Below are 16839 nucleotides of genomic sequence, written 5' to 3'. Positions count from 1 at the left end.
GTAGGGGACGATACATATCGCTAGTGGATGACACTTTTCCCTCCAAAGCATAGGCACGGTCAAGAAGGTTTTAAATATATAGAGAATACTGGCATCACAGGGGCTCTATGGAAGACACAGCCCTCAGGCTAATGCTTTGACCTATTTCCTACAATTAGTGAAGAATACGGTGCTCAAATAGAGACATAATGAATGATCAAGACACTGTTGTTTCCTTTCTCCCTACTTCCCTTGCCTGCAGTGTAGCCTACCATAGCCTGCTCCTTCAAGTGGGCCGACTCTAAGGAATAACCTCCCTCTTTTACTTGCCCCAAACATGTCCATAAATAATTCCTTCTCCCACCCTCCCATGTCAGACAAACCGCATGCTTGCTTATCACCTGTGATGCCTTTGCACCCTGGCCTCAATGCACTTTCCAATATTGCCTAAGAAAATTTTTTCAAACCCTTCCCCTCTTCCTGTTTTTCCTATTTCTTCTTAACCGTCACACTCACACTCTAGGCTGTATAAACATTTCTTCCTATTTTGTACTGTCACACATGATTACCGTGCCTTGTGACTTTCCTTCATAGGCAAGAAGTGAATATTCATTAATTGAAGTGGTCGGAGACTGACTGACTGAATGAATGCTTATTCCCTGTCTTAGAACTGCTGGACTAGAGGACAGTCTGAATCAGGGACCACTGGAGAGAGGTCCTTTGGTGTCAATGCCCTAGTATAGAATGAGGAAAGGGAAACACTGATCAGACATTTGCTTTCTGTTCAGAGCCTGCTGGACATTTGGCCTTATGAACAAAATGCCTTGTATATTTGGAAAGGGGCCCAAACTGAAGCCAAGACTCTGCTCCGGGGATGTACAATTTCAAATTTAACTTGGGAAAAATTACCCCGTGCCTTTCATAAGGAACCTGAAGAGGCACTCTTCAATTACCAGGTTGTGATTCTCAAGAATGTACTAGTACACTTGCCGAAGAGAATAATTTTAGTAGAAATCAATAGAAATTGCTGAGGTAAGACCTAGAGATCCCTAGAGAGAGAACCAGGGTCTGAAGTCAGACTTACAAGCAGGTGTCAAAACTGCCAAGGAGAGGGATGGCAGCCACCATTCAGGCCTCACCCTGCAGAAACACATCCAAGCCTGGGCCAATGTCTCAGCCCCAGGAGGATAAGATCAGGGCTGAGCATAAAAGGAAGAGCAGGGCCAGCTGCTGCTTACATTTGCTTCTGGCACAACTGTTCACTAGCAACCACAAACAGACACTATGGTGCATCTGACTGCTGACGAGAAGTCCCTTGTCTCCGGCCTGTGGAGCAAGGTGAACGTGGATGAAGTTGGTGGTGAAGCCCTGGGCAGGTTGATATCCAGGTGGCAAGGCACGGAGAGTGAAAGGAAGCTGGGCAGGTGGAGATGGCTCAGTCCCCTGGGTTTCTGACAAGCTCTGACGCCCCTGTCCTCTGTGCTGTTCTCACCCCTCAGGCTGCTGGTTGTCTACCCCTGGACTCAGAGGTTCTTTGACTCCTTTGGGGACCTGTCCTCTCCTGATGCTGTTATGGGCAACCCCAAGGTCAAGGCCCATGGCAAGAAGGTGCTGAATTCCTTTAGTGATGGCCTGAAGAATCTGGACAACCTCAAGGGCACCTTTGCTAAGCTCAGTGAGCTGCACTGTGACAAGCTGCACGTGGATCCCGAGAACTTCAAGGTGTGTCTGTGGGACCCTCAATGTTCTCCTTCATCTTCCTTTTTAAGGTCAAGCTCATGGTGTCCAGAAAAGGTATGGGTGTTAGGTGCTTTCTAGAGGGTGAAGGAGATATTCTAATAGCATCAGTATGGACTCCTCAGGACTGTTTTTATTTCTTTCACCCTCTTGCTCACAGTTGCTTCCTCTTGTTCTCTGCAATGTGTTTTCTTTATTGTTTTGATTAAACTTTTGAGTGTTTATTTAAAAGTACATTTAATCCATTCCAAATCATTTTTTCCTAATACTTTTCCCCCTTGTCTCTTCCTTTGAGAGCAAAGAGGATAAAATCTGATTGCTTCTTTGTATATTTGGAAAAAATACCCATGATAATTTAAGTTCTGAATTAAGGCAGGAGAGAAACATTTCTAAATGTAAAATCAGGCTGATATGATTGAAATCACATAGAGAATAACATCTGAGATCAAGCTATCTTTCTGCTTATATTCTAGGGGCACAGCTTGGGGCTGTGGATGGGGCTGGAATACTCTGAGTCTCAGCTGGGTCTGTCTGCTAACCATGCTCATGTCTCGTGTCTCTTCCCCACAGCTCCTGGGCAATGTGCTGGTGTGTGTGCTGGCCCGCCACTTTGGCAAGCAATTCACCCCACAGGCGCAGGGTGCCTTTCAGAAGGTGGTAGCTGGTGTGGCCAATGCTCTGGCCCACAAATACCACTGAGCTCCCTTTCCTGCTTTCCAGGAAATGTCCCTTGGTCCCCAGAACCTAACATCTGAACATGGGGAAATTGTGAAGTGCTTTGAGCACCTGGCTCCTGCCTAATAAAGAACATTTCTTTTCATTGTACTGGTGTATTTAAATTATTCCTGCGTCTCTCCCTGGAGTTGTTACAGGACATGGGAGGACAAGGAGTTTAAGACATAAAGAAATGAGGGGCTAGTTCAGATCTTGGGAAAGCATATCTATATTTCAGACTCCATGAAAAGAGAGGTGGTAAATAGCTGAGCATGTGGGAAACAGACCTTGCTGTCAATTTTAACTTTCCCTTAGAAAGGGATTCAAGTTGAGGCTCGATTTGGGGGTTAGACTTTTCATATGCTTTATTTAAATCAAGTCTTTATTTAGCTTTCCTTATAAATGTCCTCCCTCTTCCCAGTTGTCCAGAACCTCATAACCCTCAATCCACTAAGTTCATCTGCCTGGAGACACCACTGTTCCTCTCTGATTTTCCTGCATGTTTTGCTGTCTCATTACTTGTCCTGCCCATCACTCTTATCCTGGTTCCCTCCATCCTCTTACAGCAGAGACCCCCATGAAGGTCCCAAAGCAGGAGAGCGAGTTTCACTGCCTCTTCCCTACTGCCTTTCATGGACTGCATTGGAAGGAAGCAATTGGTAATGTTTTGTTCAATATATGACTAAGGCAAATGTGCAAAGGAGCTTCTGATGGCTTGATATTCACTGCTGTCTTGCAATGTTATCATGAGTTTATGGCATCCCCTTCTTCTGAGGATGCTTTAGCATGCATAACCAGGAAGTGATTAGAGGCCTGCTTCCACCTCCTCCTCTTTCTGATGCCTCTGATGCCTACTGTGCCTTTCTAGTTATTAGCACGGTGTTACCAACAGCAACATACCCTGATTTTATTACCTCAGTCACTGGCCACCTATGTGGATGCTGGATGCTGGAAATAAAATGACTTTGAAGTGGTCCTTGTCCCTTCACACATTCTAATTCTGTATATAGTTAGGAAGACCATAAAAGTATTGCTACTAATAAGGAAATTAATTGATTAAATTAATATTCAAACAATCTTCATCTAAACACAGAATGGAGATGAATACAAGGTGTCTTTATAAATACATAAATGAGAATTCTCTAAGGATCAGAGGAGCCAGAAGTGTGCCTTGGTGACAAGTTTGGTCATCCTCTGAAGGGGTCCCCACATTTGATATTGACCTGAGTGTTAGGACTTTGCATGCAGAGAGACCATAGAAGAGCAGAGGTCCTGTAGATCTGGATACAGTGAGGATTGGTGTTGACAGAGGAAGGCATAAAAGTAAAGTGGAAAGAAGAGTCATGAAAGCATCTAAGGGAAAGCAGACTACACATGCCAGCTGGGCATCAGAATGAGGGGGGGGAGTGGGCAGGCAGGGACGTGGATGGTCCAGGAGGTCAATGAAAGGCCTGAGGATGGATGGAAAACACTAATAATATTAAATAATATTAAATGGCCCAGATTCTATAACTGGTGAGGATTCTATTAGCAGAGCACTCTGTTTAAGCAGAATTGTGTAAAATTATTTAAGCTAAAGATGGATTTATTATGGAAACAAACTCATCAGATATGTAACTCCAGTTTTCACTTGTATTGCTAGGTTTTACGTCTTACCATCCAAATTCTCAAGTGTCCCCTCCCTGCTTTTGCTTCTTTTAATTACTAGTATTATAAAAAAATGTAACATTAAGATTGCGAAAGGGTCAGTAAACATTACTAATTAACAAATCAATAAGCACCACCTTATAGCTATTAGACCAGGGGTATAGTGTCTCCAAGAGAAATATGCCCAGCTCTGACAAAAGTTGGTATTATCTGGCTGGTTCTATTCCAATACTAACATTAGCTGGAGGCAAAGAAGGATGAAAGAGAGGGACAGAGTACACAGCATGTGTATGTCATTTGTAGAGATTACTATTCTTGTTTGAAAGTCATGTAACCTCAGGGACAGGAGTCTCTCACGTTAATAGCCATCAAACAGTACGGAACAATCTCAGGTATTCACATTCATAAAATGGGTAAGGGCCAGAGTTGCTCCAAAATTACTCTTCCTTCGGCAATTTCCTTTATAAAGTTACTGATTTCTCTCCTAGGACTGATTTTTTATTTTCTGATTGTTTGTCTCCGGATGTTATTAAAATGAATACATTTACTAAGTTCTTACAACTAGATGAGAAAGGGGATTCTCACATAGATGTGAGGGATTGACATTAGAACTGAACAGGACCTGAGATTTTGTCACAACTAATCTAGTTGAAGGGGAATTAACTGGCTGAGAATACACAAGATTTCTATCCATTTCAGAGAGAACACTTTGATAGTGGTTCAGTGGATCCAGGAGGTCTTGATGCTATAAATGACAGGGTTCATCAGCAGTAGAAAGAGGATGGACACTTTCCCCTGATGATATGGGTGAAGGAGGAGGAATGCCTTACAAACTTGTGAACAATGGAAGGGCCTAGCACAGGGACTTAAAGTATCAGGGCAGTCAGAATATGAGATACACACTGGTGTGAGAGATTTGAGTGGCTCCCTGCAGGAGGCCATGGCCATTGCTGCTCTGAGAATCAGAATATAAGAAAGCACATTAAAAGGAAGTCTAGGCCCATGTGAAGCAAGATGACCAACAAAGCATAAAGGCTGTTGATCCATGAGCCAGAGCAGGGGAGTTGGATCATATCCTGGTGTAGACAGTAGGGGTGAGAAAGTGTATTGTCATGACAGTAAGAGAAACCAAGTAGATGCAGGCCATGAGGGATGGTGAAGGAGGCACTCGGAATCCACCGAACACTCCAATCTTTGCTACCTAGGAGCTGATGAGCATTGAGGTATATCTCAGAGGGTTAGTCATGGCCACAAAACAATCAGATGTCGTGGCGAAAGGCATGACTAACTCCATGAAAGCAAGATATGGACAACATGGAGGTGGAAAACACAGGCATATAAATGATACTTAAAAAATTCAGCCATAACTGTCCCATAACTGTGGGCAGTACTGTGACTGACAGAGACCCAGGTCAATTCCTGCCAGCATAACCAGAAAATAACCCATGGGCTGGTTCAGGCAGGAGTCTGTGTGCTAATGTGAATGACAGTGGCTTTGTCCGGGACTGCTGCCAGGTACACCTAGAAAACAGGGATGGAGACCCAACAGTGGGCCCATTCAATCCTGGAAATCTTGTCAGTGGGAACTTGGGAGGTCTACCATGGAATATGAAAGACCAGACATAATGCCAGGCACCACCTGACACAGCAGAATTATAAAATATTATTCCCCTATTTTTATTTTTCACAAAAATTCATGCCAGGTGATAATTCACAAAGAGTGAGTTGACTCATTCAAAATCTCTTCCTAAATGCCAAAGGTCTCAGGCTGGGAGAGAAATATTGAGCACTATGGAATTTTTAAGCCTTATTTTTAAGGACCCGAATAATATCAAGGCAGCAATGTTAATAGGAGTCAGGTCCAGAAGAAAGTAGGATTGTTATATGCATCTGGAATCAACAAGCTAGGGAAACATCTGTCATTTGTATGTCAAAGTTTGAGAATTGGGGAATCAATCAGAAGTGAAAAATAGTTAAAGATGAAGGGGTTTGAAAATAGACCAATTGAAATAAAACAAAACAGAAACAAATAGAGAATCAATAATCAATAAAAATACAAGGCAATTGGCTGATGGATAGATCATCTGATTATCTCCTTTATACTTTACTGTTGCTGAGTATTGCGATAGTAATAGAAGAGAAAATAAGAACATAGAAGCAATGCTACTGATAAATTCGAATAGAGGTCTACACCCTCCTGAGTGTCCAGAAGCATTTTTCCAATGGATTCTTGGGCCTTTCATAACTTCTTAAATTGTTAAATGACACACACCTACAAATCTTGCCTGTCTTCTACAGACATTGGACTTTGGATGAACTACCTATTCTGTTGGGGACTCCACAGAACCATGGATCCAGATATAACTCAGTATGCAAGGAAGCAAAGGAGGCATCTACCAATGGGGTTTTGGAAGCCAAAGAGTATTCTGGAATCAAGCAAACAAACAAACAACTGAGGTTGGTGGAAAGGCAGGGATTGAGAGGATTCTCCCCTTAGTGTGTTCTCAGATAAAGAATGACTACTTCTTTCTTGGTGAAGATAATTGACAGAATCGCTAGAAGTTTCATTTTGCCTACTTGTAAGTTGCTATGACATTTCCTCACATCCTCTCTTTCTTCTATTTTTCTCATATCAGATCACCCATGAAAAAACACACAATCACACACCTAACCATGAGTCTTTAACAATTCTTGTATGTGCATCACAGAAATAATTTAGTGACTCACTACGTTTTTTTTTTTTATTCAGTTTTATTCAACAAGCAGTTATAGCCTTCCTATCTGTTAAATGTAAACCTCTGTCCTAGGTCCTAGAGGTAAAAAAATGGTATCTTTGCCCTCAAAACAAGTAGAAGCAAGAAGAGATCACAAATGGAAAGATATTTCATGCTCATGAATTCGAAGAACAAATATTGTTAAAATTGCCAAACTACCCAAAGCAATCTACACATTTACTGCAATCCCTATCAAAAAACCACCAGCATTTTTCACAGAACTAGAACAAATAATCCTAAAATTTGTATGGAACCACAGAAGACCCCAAATAGCCAAAGCAATCTTGAAAAAGAACAAAACTGGATGTATAACAACCTCAGTTTTCAAGATATACTACAAAGTTGTCATAATCCAATCTAATGGTAATGGCACAAAAATAAACACATACATCAATGGAATAGAATAGAGAGCCCAGATATAAACTCATGATTATATGGTCAATTAATCTTCAACAAAGGAGACTAGGATATGCAATGGGAGAAAGACAGTCTCTTCAACAAATGGTGTTGGAGAAACTTGACAGCCACAAGCAAAAGAATGAAACTGGACCACTTTCTTACACGACACACAAAAATAAACTCAAAATGGATTAAGGACTCAAATGTGAGTCCTGAAACCATAAAAACCCTAGAACAGATCTCAGGCAGTAATTTCTCTAACATCAGCCATAACAACAGTTTTCTAGATATGTCTCCTCAAGCAAAGGAAACAGAAACAAAATAAACTGTTGGGACTACATCAAAATAAAAAGCTTCTGCACAGCAAAGGAAGCAATCAACAAAACTAAAAGACAATGTATGGAACAGGAGAAGATATTTGCAAATGGTATATCTGATAAAAGATTTGTACCCAAAATATAGAAAGAACTAACATAACACAACACCAAAAAACCCAAATAAAAAAAAAAAAATGGACAGAAGACATGAAGAGGCATTTCTCCAAAGAAGACATCCAGATGGCCAACCGACACATGAAAAGATGTTCATCATCCCTTACCAACAGGGAAATACAAATCAAAACCATAGTGAGATATCACCTCACACCAGTCAGAATGGCTAAAATTGAAAGCACAGGAAAGCAATTTGAAAATATTAGGTTGCATAAATAAGTCAGACATTCAGAAAATGATATCATTCAATACATAAACATTTTTAAAAGAGGAAAATGAATCAATCACGATATATGAGACAAATCAGGATAATGATTAACTTTGGGGAGAATGAGGCTAATGACAGAGAGCTAGCACCTGTATCATGCATGTACTTTTCCTCTTAGACACTTACCCATTCTACCTCCCCTTCCAGATCACCACTGCTGCTATTTTTTTTTTTTAAAGATTTTATTTATTTATTTGAGAGAGAGAATGAGATAGAGCATGAGAGGGGGGAAGGTCTGAGGGAGAAGCAGACTCACTGCTGAGCAGGGAGCCCGATGCGGGACTTGATCCCGGGACTCCAGGATCATGACCTGAGCCGAAGGCAGTCGCTCAACCAACTGAGCCACCCAGGCGCCCACCACTGCTGCTATTTTGACGGATATATAAGGCATTTCTGGTGTTGGATATTTCTTTCTACTATATATATATATTTTTTTTTCCTGGCCATTTTATCCCTCGGAAACTCTTTAATGTGACCTTCATTTATGTTTCCATGTGTTTCCATAGATATGCATTAAAAATGGTCCAACACTGATATGAGGAATTCTTAATCTAAGGAAAAAACAGGGTTGCTGGAGTGGTGGGGGTGGGAGGGATGGGGTGGCTGGGTGATAGACATTGGGGAGGGTATGTGCTATGGTGAGTGCTGTGAAGTGTGCAAGACTGTTGAATCACAGACCTGTACCTCTGAGACAAATAATACATTATATGTTAAAAAAAGAAGATAGTAGGAAGGAACAAATGAAGGGGGGGGGAATCGGAGGGGGAGATGAACCATGAGAGACTATGGACTCTGAGAAACAAACTGAGGGTTCTAGAGGGGAGGGGTGGGGGAATGGGTTAGTCTGGTGATGGGTGTTAAAGAGGGCACGTATTGAAAAAAAAAAAAAGAGGGCACATATTGAAGGGAGCACTGGGTGTTATACACAAACAATGAATCATGGAACACTACAAAAACTAATGATGTAATGTATAGTGATTAATATAACATAATAAAAGAAAAAAAAAGTGGTCCAACAGATATCACATCAGACTCTATTACTCACAATCTACAATCTATAATCTACAATCTCTGTGATGCTGGGATTTCTTTGCTTTTTTTGTTTTTTTTAGATTTAGAGCCTGGACCCAGGTGCCTGTACATAATGTAGTCTCAAGAGTAAAATAAAATAAAACAACAACAAAAAGAATTAAAAAGAAAGGAAAAAATACTAAGACAATGAAGGATTAAATGAACAAATCATTTCTATGGTACCCGTGATTTTCCTGAGAATTTTGTCCCATTTTAGGACAATGGGTCCTTCCAAATATTTACCATTTCCATTCTGAGAGACATGCCTGGCTCATACCTGATTTGTAAGACCATAGATCCCAAGACACTCTAAAATGCTTAGCTCTGGTGTTTCAGGTAATGAGCCTTTACCACCTCTGGAGCATTCTAGAAATCCAAGGATCTAGGAATTGTAGGAATCTAAGCAATTAAAATGTTACGTCTGCTACAAGTTCACAATATACCTAGCAATAACATCCTGGTGAGGTCTTTGAGTGATTCCTTTCCCTGAGATACTGTGACTACAATCCCACCAATCCCTCATGGGGCTAAGGTTAGGGTTTCACTGGGTGAGTTGATTTTTGCCTCTCAGCAAACTGACCATCTTAAGATATGGCCAGCATTACCCTCTGCACTAGGTATCGCAGCTAAGAGGCCCACTTGTGTGGCCACAGAAGGGCTAGCAGGCAACACATGTGATCTAGGGATGCCCTGGAAGCCCTTTTGCCCTTGGGGATGTGGGATTCCAGTTATTGTGAAGGAATCTTGAGCAGTCATTTGGGATTCCCCCAGTTCCTGTCTTGGCTACAGTATCTTTCTCTTCTGTGCTCTGGGGACACAGTAGCCAGTCATCTGGGCCTAGACTCCACTCTCAGCAAAGTAGATTTCTCTCTGTTGGGGATGAAGGAGGAATAATTGGAGGAACTAATTTACTTCTTATGTCCTCTTCCTGTAGAGGAGAGTGGAAATGGAAATTAACACTGGTATGCGGAGTCAAACTTTCATTAGTAATAACATTTCTGTCAAGCATGTGAACATGATGATCATGGTAATATACCTTTTCATAAATAAATCTTAATTCTAGATATAACTGTAAATGTATATATTACCCACCGGTTTTCTAGGTCTCTTTTGAAGACCTTGTTATTTAATATGACAGTATATTTTATTATTGCTGACCAGGCTGTTCTTCACCACAAGTGAGGATGAGTAGTAATGAAGAGGGTGATTCTGGTGGCCACACTGAAGCCATCCAAATGCCTTGGAGAACAGCAGGAGCCTAGCAGTGTGTACTCTGGTCGTTCATTTCCTAGAAAGACCCAGCAAGTTTCCTTATCTTGAAAAGGAGGGGACTGAATTAGATCATCTTGGCCTATTCTGTAATTTTCAGGGGACAGTTTAAAATATGTGTTACGCTTCAAGTATTTATCTTCAAAACTTTAGCACCTTACTTTAGTATCATTAAAGAGAGATTTACTTCCCATTTGTACTTTTCTGCTTGTTTTACATCTTTTACTCAGGGTTTAACATCTTATTATGTCTGGATTTTATCTCAGTTGTCTGACATTGTCTTAAATGTAGAAAAAGTTTTAAAACAGATAAATTTCCTTGATGGAGATTATTTAGGTCATATGCAATCAAACAGTACAAATCCTGATGGAAACTTCTCGGATAACCACATGACTACAGTTAAACAGATGTACAATGTGATAGAACTTTTTATCATGGTTCTAAATTATGCATTATCATTTTTCAATATTTCAGTCATTATGGGAGTATTATTTATAGACATCTTATGTAATGTAATAAGCCAAATACATAAGAACAGGTGCACAAATAATACTTATAAAGAGAACATTTATAAAATTAACAATAGTAACCATTCCTGTAACCTGGGATTTTAAGCCTATACTGGGTTTGTGGTAAAAAAGTTGCCACCAATGCTAACCTATTTCTCTGAGAACCCCTGAACATCCAGTTTTTTGAACTAGTGTTATAGAACGTTCTTATCTCTTCAGCCATGTCAAGACTCTGAATGGCTTGGCCTCACTTATACCTACCCAGTTGTAAAGCAAAGCTGCTTATGCTTCCTTAAGGAGGCGAAAATTCAATGGGCTTCTTCTGCCCCCTGCTGGTGTCCAGACGGGACCATTAGAGGGACTACCTGGCAGAGTGCGATCTTTCAATTATTGTCCAAAACAGGTTGTGTGTGGGTGTCATATAAATAATGGTACCAATAAACAAGCAAAAACCTGGACTATTCTGGCAAACAGAAATATTTTTTATTCCATATAATGATAAAGATTCACTTTTACATCGAACACTCTTCCTCTATACCTTTAATGTAAATAAGGACTATTTTGGTTATTATCCTACCTAATCTGAAAATGGCAGCAAGTGATCATGTAGAGGATCATTTCCAAAAAATAGAAAAAAAGACAGAGATGCCTGGACATGTAGGTCAGTTTGAATTGGAGGATGTAAGGAAAGTCTCCTCTGAAAGAATGATCTGTTTAATTTGATCACAGATATGCTTTCCAAATCCACATTCCAGACAAAGTGCACAGAGCAAATGCCAGAATCCCATCACTGCCCTGGCCTCCAATTCACTGCTGCATGTCCTCACTACTTATATTTCATGCCAGGCATTGCTCTGGTTGCTAGAAATTCAGAAAGAAATACTATGCACACTGACTGGAAGGGGACATCACACATCATGAATGTTTTGGGAAATGATGTTCTATTTTTTTTTTCCATTTTGATGCAAAGGGAGCATATTGTGCATCTGACATATGTGACTACTTTCCTTTTGAAATGTTCATTTATTCATCTCATTGATACACTATCCTCTCCTGATTCCCATCCTATCTCAAAATAGAATTTAGGAACAGTCTCCCATATTTATTGCTCTTTTATTGCTAAAAGGCTGTTATTCTCTGAGGCAGCACCATTAACCTTTGTGGCTAGTCTGAAGAAGCCTGAATGAGAGTATGGCTTTCAATGCATGCCTATATTCACAGAATGTTTGAATCTTCTGTCATCATTCCAGGGCCAAGCCTCCATGTGGGGTCAGGCTCTGATGATAGGAATCACATTTGGAGTCTGAGTGTTGTGTCCAAGGTCAGCATGAATGCCTAAGGCAGCATCTGTTTTATTTATCGTATAAACTTTGTATAGGAGGACAACATTTGGTAGCATGTGGCCAACAAGAATCAGATGTGTTACTTTAAGATATGAGTGTTTAGATTTCACGGAATTTTTTACAATGTATTTGCTTTAACTTGTTTTATACCTCTGTAATTGTACAGCTCAAATTCATAGATTAATTCAAGTAATTCAATAATTATTTGAAAAATGGCCACTCCATGCTAAACCTCACTTGGCTTTTCAGTGAGCAAAAACCAGACATGGCACCTGGTTTTCTAGAAATTCCAGGAGATCTCATGCAAAATCAGCATACGATATGTGGTATAAACACAAAGCAGGGTATTTTGAGGACAGTAATTTACTGGAGAGGGTGGGGTTACAAAAATTCCTCTGAGGAAGCTACATTGAATTCTTCACCAAAGAAGAAAAGTAATTGTTGTCTTGTGGAGTAGTAGAATCCTGAATGATGAAAGGAGGTTTTGTGCAAGTACTTGGAGTAGATCATTCTAGGCAGAGGGAAGATCAAGAACAAAGACTCTGAGACAGGGAAACTCTTAATTCATTTTGAGGAAGAAAGGATTCCCAGAGATTAGGGGAAAAAAGCAACAGTGGCCTAAAATGTTGATGGAGAGGTGAGTAAGCCAGATCATTTAAAGTTTTCCGACCATGATGAATAAAATATTTTTTATTTTAAGAGCAGCGTAAATCCATTAGTGATTTTTTGTTTTTTTGTTTTACTTGTTGTTTAGTTTTACCATGGGCTCATGTGTTCTAGCAGATGTTTTAAAAATGTAGTCTGGGGGCACATGGGTGGCTCATTCGGTTGTGTCCAACTTGATTTCTGCTCTGGTCATGATCTTAGGATCTTTGGGCTCTGGGCTCAGCTTGAAGTCTGCTTCTACCATTTGCTCTTCTCTCCCTCTCTCTCTCCCCCTCTTTTTTCCCTTCTCTGTCTCTCTCAAATAAATAAAGGAAGAAAATCTTAATAAAAAAGAAAATAGGTTTGGTTTTTCTGGGGAGAATACATGTTTAGGGGGAAGGGCAAAAACAATAAAAATAGCTGGTAAATTATTATAATAGCCAAGGAACAGATAAGAATATTATGTACCAAGACAGTGGTAGTGTATAGTGTATACGTGAGAAGTGGATAGGTTGTGGGTATGCTTGAGGCTGGAAATGAAAGAAAGAGGTGAAGGATTTGATAGCCAGGAGGAGGAAGGAAAGAGACGAATCAAGAAAGCCTCTTGAGAGTTTTCTTATGCAATCCTGTGATTCGTGGAGTCATTTTATGATATCAGGAGGAAATGGGGAAAGGATTGATTTCTGAGGAAAACCAAGTATTTTTTTGTTATAATATGAATTTTTGGATTAAATATGCAGACGAAGATATAAAGTACATGGTTGTATCCATGAGTCTGAGCTCATGGCAGAGGTGAGGACTTTGAGGAGCAAATTTCAGCCTACCACACAGAATAAAAATTAATACTACCCCCACCCCCCATCTGGGAGCTTACAATTCGGTATGTAACAGAGACCTTAGTTAATCTGTAGTCTCATGAATATCACACTGTAAATTGAATAAGCTATATAAAGATAAATATATGTTACCAACATAATAGATATGTGGGGAAAATCTGTCTCAGGTAAGGTGCTTCCTGAAAAGTGATGGCTGAGTTGCAGAGAAAAAAATACAAGATTATATTACAAAGAGGAGGAAGAGGTTGGGGAGAAGATGGGAAAGACTATCTCTGTGACAAGAACATCTCAGGCAGAAAGAATATCTGAAAAAACATCTCCAGAAAGAAGAGAAATGGTGCTTTTGAGAAAGAAAAGAAGTGCTCAGGGTGGACACATTTTTTTTTCAAGAGGTAAAGACTCCAATCATTCAAGGAAGGAGACAAATAAAAATAGTGGGCTAAATTATTTCACATGGAGAGGGGCTCAGGGCAAGAAATAACAGTGGAGGGGATTCTAGAAGGGGTCTGATAGGGATACAGGGTGCATTCAGAAGAAGGGTAGCCTGAGGGTTGCCTGTTGTGCTAGGATGACAAAGATGAGGAATGGTCCACAAGGGGAAGCCAGACTCTGAAGTTAATGGAACATGTTGGAAGGGTGAAATGAAACATAAAAACCCGTATGGACTTTAAAATCCCTGCCTACACTCTAAGAGCCATTAACTCTTTTATGATGACTCCCAGGACCAGAACCCTAAGAGGGGAAACAATGTGTGGAAGAAGACAATTAATGCTTTCAAGGAGGCTATTTAAAATTCTGGACTTAACTATGCCACATTGGCCTTCTTTTTGATCTTTAGAATGCTAGGTTCTAAGGAAGAGAAAAAAATTGCTCACTCCTTCAATAAATGCATATTAAATGAATAGTGAGCCTACTGATTCAATGAGTGAATGAGTGGGTAGAGAACACTGGGCTGATGTCAGAAGCTGAGAGTCTTCAACCCAAGTCTCCCTGTCACAAGGGCATAGGTAAGCTGAACATCTCGGCGTGAGAGCTCTCATGGGAGATCACTCATTAAAGGTCTCATGCATAAATATGTCTCTTTGCTTGTCACTGCAGAGAAAAAGTACTTGTTGGCTGTGTCATCCAGAGTGGAACAATACAGTAATGTCTTAACTAAGGACTGTTTGGAGGAAAAATTCACTTGGAGACAGCAGAAAGTGGAAAATTATGGGTACACAGTGATTAGTTAAATAGATTTTGGATACTTAATGAATTGAAGGGGAGGAAACTAATAATTACTTTGAGAACCTCAGCTCTCAATTTTACAGCTACGTCCTTTGACCAGAATCCCTGAGAAGATATCCCAGGCAACATATCCTCTCTGGAAATTAGTTTCTTCCTCTAGTCTATTCATTTTCACTGTGGGTTCTAAGGACATCTGTGCACCTGCCAGTGGATTAATAATGGCTCTGAAATGACATCGGGAGGACACTATTCTCTTCCAGGCAGCAGATAATACATCTTTATTTTTTTAATTTTTTAATTTTTTTAAGATTTTATTTATTTATTTGAGAGAGAGAGAATGAGAGATAGCACGAGAGGGAAGAGGGTCAGAGGGAGAAGCAGACTCCCTGCTGAGCAGGGAGCCCGATGTGGGACTCGATCCCAGGACTCCGGGATCATGACCTGAGCCGAAGGCAGTCGCTTAACCAACTGAGCCACCCAGGCGCCCGATAATACATCTTTAAAGATCAGAGTTGCTCGGCTAACATTTCCTACACTTAATTAACTTTAAGCACAATTTTATTAGCAATTTCACTTAACTCATCAGAAAATGGAGCATTTCCTTTGAAAAACACTTTCTTGCTGCCTGGAAGAAGTATCCCAGTGCCAGAATGATTGCTTTGAGAAGCCCTAGCATAAATTCTTCGTCATTCTCACTGCATTTTCTGGCCTGGAGCAGCAATATCCCTGGATCTCCCTTCCCTTCTCCACCATCTATGCCATGGTCTTCCTGGGAAACCGCCTTGTGCTGCATGTGATCCGGACTGAGCCAAGCCCCTGTGCATGGGGCTGTCCACAGTGCACACGATGCTGGGCATCCTGTGGGGGTTCATTCGAGAAATCAGCCTGGATTCCTGCATTGCCCAGTCCTACTTCATCCACGGTTTGTCTTTAATGGAGTCCTCTGTCCTCCTCACTATGGCCTTTGATAGTTATATCGCTATTTGCCATCCACTGCGTTATTCCTCCGTTCTGAATAATTCCGGGATTTTCAAAATTGGGCTCACCATAGTAGTGAGGAGTTTCTTCTTTATTACACCCCCTATCATCAATCTGAAATTTTTCCATTACTGCCGTTCCCACATCCTCTCTCACTCATTCTGCCTGCACCAGGACCTTCTCTGCTTAGTTAGCTCAGACATCAGATTTAATAGCCACTACGCCCTGAGGCTGGTCATTTTCACGCTGTTGTTGGATGCTGTTCTGATCCTTTACTCCTATGTCCTGATTCTTAGGGCAGTCCTGGCAATTGCCTCTCAGGAGGAGTGGCATAAATCGTTTCAGACCTGCATCTCCCATATTTGTGCTGTTCTGATGTTCTACATCCCTATCATTAGCCTAACAATGGTGCACTGTTTTGGCAAACATCTCTCCCCTGTGATCCATGTACTTATGGGCAACATCTACATTCTTTTCCCACCTTTGATGAACCCCATCATCTACAGTGTCAAGACCCAGCAGATTCAGAGCAGAATGCTCAGACTCTTTTCTCTGAAAATATGTTGTGATGCTCAGGTCTTTTAAAGAACGAAACAGCAACAATAATTAACACACACTATGTAATACGAAAACATGAATTTTATTGGAATTAGAGCTTTAGCACAGAGTGTATGATTCTTGATTTCAAAACATATATAAACATAAATCCAGAGAATCACCTATGAACAAGTTCCATTTTAACCTAAGTTTTTTAAAAATTTTTTATTGTTATGTTAATCACCATACATTACATCATTAGTTTTTGATGTAGTGTTCCATGATTCATTGTTTGCATATAACACCCAGTGCTCCATGCAGAACGTGCCCTCCTAAATACCCATCACCAGGCTAACCCATCCCTCTAGAACCCTCATTTCGTTTTCCAGAGTCCATAGTCTCTCATGGTACGTCT

At 40.5% G+C, this 16839-nt stretch overlaps 1 protein-coding gene and 1 pseudogene across 1 annotated transcript; both read left to right on the top strand.

Annotated features, from left to right (window-relative positions):
* Window positions 1-1219: 1219 nt before the first annotated feature.
* On the top strand, window positions 1220-2539 carry LOC113914337 (hemoglobin subunit beta-like). Its single transcript, XM_027579488.2, has 3 exons — window positions 1220-1355; window positions 1479-1701; window positions 2287-2539. Exons 1-3 carry the CDS (start codon window positions 1264-1266, stop codon window positions 2413-2415), a joined length of 444 nt encoding a protein of 147 aa, XP_027435289.1. The 5' UTR covers window positions 1220-1263; the 3' UTR covers window positions 2416-2539.
* A 12098-nt stretch (window positions 2540-14637) lies between these two features.
* LOC113913651 lies at window positions 14638-16472 on the top strand (annotated as a pseudogene).
* The last annotated feature ends 367 nt before the right edge of the window (window positions 16473-16839 follow it).

Source organism: Zalophus californianus, chromosome 11 (assembly GCF_009762305.2).
Source record: "Zalophus californianus isolate mZalCal1 chromosome 11, mZalCal1.pri.v2, whole genome shotgun sequence".
In the NCBI taxonomy this organism is placed as follows: domain Eukaryota; kingdom Metazoa; phylum Chordata; class Mammalia; order Carnivora; family Otariidae; genus Zalophus; species Zalophus californianus.
This window is presented reverse-complemented; position numbering and strand designations above follow the sequence as displayed.

Excerpts from the sequence above, each read along its gene's own strand:
- LOC113914337 (XM_027579488.2), top strand. The coding sequence starts at position 1,264 with ATGGTGCATCTGACTGCTGACGAGAAGTCCCTTGTCTCCGGCCTGTGG. Across the intron at positions 1,356-1,478 it reads GGTGGTGAAGCCCTGGGCAG|GCTGCTGGTTGTCTACCCCT; the intron begins GTTGATATCCAG and ends CTCACCCCTCAG. Across the intron at positions 1,702-2,286 it reads TGGATCCCGAGAACTTCAAG|CTCCTGGGCAATGTGCTGGT; the intron begins GTGTGTCTGTGG and ends TCTTCCCCACAG.